Source organism: Myotis brandtii, unplaced genomic scaffold (assembly GCF_000412655.1).
Source record: "Myotis brandtii unplaced genomic scaffold, ASM41265v1 scaffold506, whole genome shotgun sequence".
In the NCBI taxonomy this organism is placed as follows: domain Eukaryota; kingdom Metazoa; phylum Chordata; class Mammalia; order Chiroptera; family Vespertilionidae; genus Myotis; species Myotis brandtii.
Genome location: NW_005369287.1, coordinates 3,715,251 through 3,721,634, shown reverse-complemented (window position 1 = coordinate 3,721,634; position 6,384 = coordinate 3,715,251). Strand labels below are relative to the sequence as shown.

The window sequence follows — 6,384 nt, the reverse complement described above, 5'->3', positions numbered from 1 at the left end:
CCCCCCCCCCCCCCAGTGCACGAATTTTTGTGCTCCGGGCCTCTAGTTGGTAATATAAAGTACGTTTTTTTAAAAATAAGCTTACACTTTAATGACTGACCTAATTTTATGTCAAAGTATATCTTTAAGTATAGGAAAAAAAGAAAATTCTTCCTTGAAGAGATGTGTTTGGGCTGAGACCAAAGAATAGAAAGGAGCCAGCCATGCAAAATAGCTAAATGAAGAACTTTCCGGCTGAGAGAATAGATAGTGTAAGACCCTGAAGCAGAAAAGACATCCCTTCTGTGTGTTCTCTCTATATATACCTATAAAAGGGGCTTTGATGGATTTCATTTTGCTGTTTTGCTTTTTTTTAATGCCTGCAGGGTTCTTATCCACTCTAAGGATTCAGTGAAATTCTAATTCTGATGTATTTAGTATCTCCCTGATTTTTTTCCTATTTAGTTAGCAGCAATGAGAACTGTTGCAATATATTACTCTGATTATGTTCTCCTAGTTTAAAGGGAGAGGGTTTTGCACTGATGATAACATTTACTACCTTCTAATCAAATTCTGAATGTTTTCCAATATGGTTAACATCCAATACGGTCACTTTTGCAGCTGGATTTTCGTACACCCCCAGGTTTTGATCGAACACGTAATGCTGAGATTGGAAACAAGGACATTAAATTCAAACATTTGGAGGAGGCCTTTACATCAGAACACTGGCTTGTAAGGATATATAAAGTGAAAGCTCCTGATAACAGGGAAACACTGGACCACAAACCTCGAGTCACCAACATTTTCCCAAAACAGAAGTATTTGTCAAAGAAGGTAGGTGTCAAGTGAAGTCATGGTTGTCTGAAAAATTGCTAATAAATTTCCATTTTCCAGGTTTATAAAGACTATCACTTACTAGTACATACTAAGTAAATATCAAGTTACCAAGGGCATTCCTTTCCAACTGAGTACTTCAGATATCCCAGCCAGCAGCTTTTTCTGGATAGCATAGTGGTTAACAGTGAACCAAACAATTTTCCAGAGGCATTCTGGCTTTAGCTTACTAATGCCCATTAATAACACTTAATTTGTAAAGTAAGATGTGTTTGTGACCATCACTTTCTGAACTTTTATGAAAGTTAAGAGTGCCAAACACTCAAGTAATACAGTTATGATCTATTCCTCATCTTTTGGTCAAAGCAAACTTATATTGCATTTTCATGTTCTGTTTTTAGTATAATATTACTTTATTAATCATTGATTAAAGAATAAGCTTAAGTTGGTTGAATCTAGATTTTAAAAAAATCATTTATCTTAAGATGATAATTATTAAATGTAATTGTCATTCTTGTTGGCAGGAATTACGATGAAACTATTACAGTCCTTTTGTAATAAATATTTAATAAGATACAAAGTATATTATTGGAGGTCATTATTGCTCACTTAAGTGAAAGAGATCTAATCTTTGCTACAAAAGACTACTAAAAGAGTATTTATATAGGTTGCCCTCTGTGAGAAATTGGAAATAATGAGCAGTCATGAAATATGAAGTTAAGCTACTACCCTTATAATACTCATTATTATTAGACCATTTTCAGTGTTAAGTCTTGAAAGGTGCTTGGGTTTACATTGCTCACAAGAGTGAGCTATGCCAAAAGTATGTGTGTATGAATGTATGTATTTATTTTTAATTGATTACAGAGAGAGAAAAAGGGAGAGAGATAGAAACATCAATGATGAGAGAGAATCATTGATCAGCTGCCTCCCTCCTGCACACCCCACACTGGGGATTGAGCCCACAACCCGGTCATGTGCCCTTGACTGGAATCAAAACCAGGATGCTTCAGTTCTCAGGCCAGTGCTCTATCCAGTGAGCCAAACCAGCAAGGGCCATGCCAAAAATCTTTAATGTAGCCCTGGTACTACCCTTACTCTTGAGGGATACCTTCCAAGACCCCCAGTGGATGCCTGAAACTGCATATAGTACCTACCACAAACTCTGTATAAACTATGTTTTGTTTTTTTTTCTTATACTTACACTAGAGACCTGGTGCACGAAATTTGTGCACTCGGGCAGGGGTCCCTAAGCCCAGCCTGCACCCTCTTGCAGTTCAGGAGCCCTTGGGTGATGTCTGACGGCCTTGGAGGCGGGAGAGGCTCCCTCCACCGCTGCTGCACTCGCCAGCTGTGAGCCGGGCTTCTGGCTGAGCAGTGCTCGCCCTGTGGAAGTGCACTGACCACCAGGGGGCAGCTCCTGTGTTGAGCATCTGCTCTCTGATGGTCAGTGCGCATCATAGCGACCAATCGTTCCAACGTTCGGTCGATTTGCATGCTAGCCTTTCATTATATAGGATACCTCTTCACTTAAGAAAGTGCTTTTCAAGGTTCTCTTTGGCACATCCAAATTACCAGCATCACTACTCTTGTGCTTCAGGACTATTGTTAAGTCAAATGAGGGTTATTTGAATACAAGCATTGTGATACCGTGACAGTTCTGTTATCTAGCATGGCTACTAAGTGACTAACAAGTGGGGAATGTATATAGCATGGAGGCACTGGACAAAGGGATAATTCATGTACCTGGTGGGACCAAGTGGATAGCACGAGATTTCATCACACTACTCAGAATAACATAAAATTTGGAATTTTCCACTTAATATTTTCAGACCAAGGATAATTGAAACCATGGATGGGGGGAGGGGGGAGTGGTCTGTATTTTAAGTCATTGAAGCAATTATCCTTTTATGTTTAAAATATATTTCAGATATATTCAGAATGCAGATTATTTCAATTTGTACTATAAAAGTGTGATCTGTAAATAAAAACTTTTATTAGCTGTATGATATGTAAATGGAAACTTTTTAAATGAATACTTCTATGCCAGATACAGATTACCAAATCTAGACTGATGTATTTAAATGTCACATACAGCTGACACTCAATATGTTAGTCATATCAGATTTATTTACTAGTAGTCTTTACATCAAATGATAAATCAGATGATCTGGTTTCTCACAGGCATGTGGTAAGAGAAACTGGTGAGTCACCTCAGTGCAGAAGTTAAAGCAAATGCTGCTAGTCTCAAGGCAGTTTACTCCTAATCCATCTAAGCCCAGTTAAGGTCTACTTTTTCTGAAGAACAATACCATTGAACTTGTCTGATGATAGTAAATTTCCTTAATCCTGACCTCTTTGGTCTTCTCATCATTCCCCTAAATAAAGAAGTGAATAGATAAATCAAATTTATCTCTTTTTATAGTTTGTCTTGTTTGTCCAAAATATATATTCTAGTAGCCAACAACATGGACTTTGAATTTCTAGTTTCCAGGGCTTTCTATGACCTGTTTTGTACTAGCACTAGAGGAATGCTGGTTGGTTGGTTGGTTGGTTGATTGGTTCTTCTCTCCACCCTGGTTATTACTCTAGGGGTGGGCGTGTGAGTACAGCAGTCATTCTGGTAGTTTTCCTGCGCTGCAAAGCTGACATGGCTGAGGCACTAGTATCAGTAGTACAGGACTACAGAAAACACTTTTTGGCATGGCTCACTGCCCACAGAGAAGAAAACACTGTGAGGGCTCAGCCCAGTTTTACATACTTTGCATAGACCTGGGCCATTTGCATGATCTAGCAGAAGAGGTTTCATGTTCGAAATCTGTAGGTAATGATGATAAAGAAACTAGCTCCTTGACCTGGTTTGAATTTTAAAAATTGTGCCCTCTGAAATTTTTTACTTTTTGCCTTAAGTTAAAATAAAATAACATATATGAACCAAGCTAGCAGCAACAAATTTTTGTAACCTTAGTAAGGATTGCATTTTGCCTTATTCTTTTCCCTGTTAGAAAAAATTATAAATTGTTTTAAACTGAACATCATAAATAAATGTACATGATATAGGATGTACCCTAGGTTTCTGAAATCTCCAACAGTTGTATTTAAATGTGAAAATTGAATAGAGGGGTCAGTCTCTTGAGTCTTCAGCCTCTGCTAACCCAGTGCTTTGATGGTACGTTAAATTACTTGTTTCCAAAAAATACTTGCTTTTATCAATATCTGTGGATACGTCAGATTGGCAGACACTGTCTGATTTATCTTGTAGGATTCTAACATCACAAACATTTTTGCAGTAATCTCTGCCAGCATATTTGTAGTAATTTTTGTTTTTATACCAGAAAACGTGTTGAAAGTATTTTAGTGGGGTCCGAAAGTATTAAGAACATATTATTTTTAAAAGATCTATGAAACTCAAGGAATGTTATGGGGTGTTTTTTTCCTAGGTGTTTGGTTTCTGTTTTTTCATTTTTAAGTGCTATTTTTCTACCTAAAATGTAGAATGTGTCAAGTAATTTTATTTTTCATTTTTGTAGATAGGTACAAAGTTACTTAATTTGTATTTCTGACACACAGCTCATTCTTGGAGGCTAAACCAGGAGTAGCATTAACATTTTCTGATACCTTGGTTTAGTATTTCTATCATGCCTGGAAATGTAATTATTATTACAGCTAGGCATTTATAGTAGAGAGGGGATGTGGGGGTTCATTCGTCTGATGGTGAGGAGTATGTGATATGCATTAGAGGAATGCTCTAGTACTGCTTTTCTCTTAAAGCTAGGGACCTACTCCAGTTTATCTTGGATTTTTCAGCATACTTGGCATAGATAGTGGTACTCACTGTTGAAGAGCTAAGTGCTTATTAAGAGAATCTTCCTCACGTTGCAGTAAACCACGTGTGTGTATTTTTTTAATCTATAGGAAACCTGCACTAACACCATGTGTTCTGTTTTCTTTTTAGACTACGAAAAGGAAGCGTGGCTACATTAAAAATAAGCTCGTTTTTAAGAAAGGCAAGAAAATATCTAAGAAGACTGTTTAAATAACTATTCTGGTTCCTAACTTGAAGCAGTTGTCCTCGTGAGAACCAGTCTTTGCCTTTAGCTCATGTCATGTTTCACAACAACAGAGGGTACAGAACCATCACTGATCCAGGTTAATGTTCAAAATTTCCTGGCAATGCCTGATTTAAAAAATAAAATTGGCTTATTGAGAACAGCTGTTTTTGACTTATAAATGTGAAGCAAGACAGAGCACTGCTGTAAATGTCTAACAGCAGTTTTTTTTTATTGGTACATATTATCCTTCAAATCTGAGAATTTGGACTAACTGCACCAAAGAACCCTCTAATTTGGTCCCTGGCACATGCATACTTATTAATGTTTTTATTCTTTTACAAGACCTGCATTTTATTTGAATTACCCAAATAGCAATATATAAATTACGAATGATAAAATGTGATACAAGCTCCTTGAACCACACTAGTAAACTAGTACAGGTCTGAGAAAGAGGTATTAGAAACGTAATTATACTTCTTTGAATTATATTTATTTTCATGTTTCTCCAGTGCAAAGAATGTTTCATCAAATGCACATTTTCTGTTGCTTACTGTTTGCTCTAAGAAGAAGCTGCTGTCTCAAAGATGAACCTCTGAGTAACTAATTGATTCAAATAGGTTTTTTTTATGCTGGCACATTGCTGCTGTTAGCAGTTGTTTTCACCAGGTACTTATAGAGTAGATCTTACACATTGTTCATTCAAGGGCTAAATTTATATCCTTTGGAAATCATGGCAACTGAACAGAATGTTGCTTACCAGGATGGGGTTTATGGGGTTTGTATCTCAGCACTGAGGTTAGCACTATGTTTACATGTAAAAGATTAAGGAAAAAACCCTTAAAGTGGACAAAGTTCATTATCTCTGACTTCAAAATGACAAAGGATTTGTAAACTTTGCCTGGACTTCTCTCATTTTATAACAGTTTCACTTATCACAATGATTTTGTCCTCTGCTCCATGTTGTTTTAATCCCTTAAGCATTTGATGAAACACTCTGTAATGCTATTGGAATTTTCTTAAAGATGTGACAGTTGTCAAAAATGCACTAACATATAAATGGAGATTGAACATGTTCACTTTCCAGCTTATAGGCAACTTTATATAGACTTGAACATTTTCTCCAGTTGTTTAGTAAACGTGAAAGAGAAAGGGTTTTTCCTGCCACAGGATATAACTTTTTTTATACAAACAAGCATAACTTACACCACTGCTTTTGGTGGAAAAGTGCAGAATAGTATGTACCTTTTATGAAGAAAAGTGTAATTTACAATATTCAGTGAGAATGTTACTGCTGATTTTCTTTTCCAAAGTGTAGAATATTCTTTGATTTATAGAATTCATTTTTGACCCAGATGATGGTTCTTTTACAGATGGCTGAACATTTTCACAAATAAAGTGTAACTAAATCTGGATTTCTGATACCTTGTCATTTGGGGGATTTTAATTTGTTGCTTTAAAATTCAATGCAGAGAAGTTGTTGACTGTAGGGGAAATAAAGTTAATTCAAATTTTGTGTTAA

General features: G+C 36.4%; 1 protein-coding gene across 2 annotated transcripts in view; it reads left to right on the top strand.

Moving 5' to 3' along the window:
• The window catches only part of STT3B (STT3B, subunit of the oligosaccharyltransferase complex (catalytic)), a 46,340-nt gene extending 39,956 nt beyond the window's left edge, over positions 1-6,384 (top strand). For both annotated transcript variants that reach the window (XM_005877111.2, XM_014548423.1), the window contains 2 exons: positions 601-813; positions 4,769-6,384. In XM_005877111.2, the coding sequence (XP_005877173.1) occupies positions 601-813; positions 4,769-4,849 (294 nt within the window). In that variant the 3' untranslated portion in view covers positions 4,850-6,384. The remainder of the gene's footprint in view (positions 1-600; positions 814-4,768) is intronic.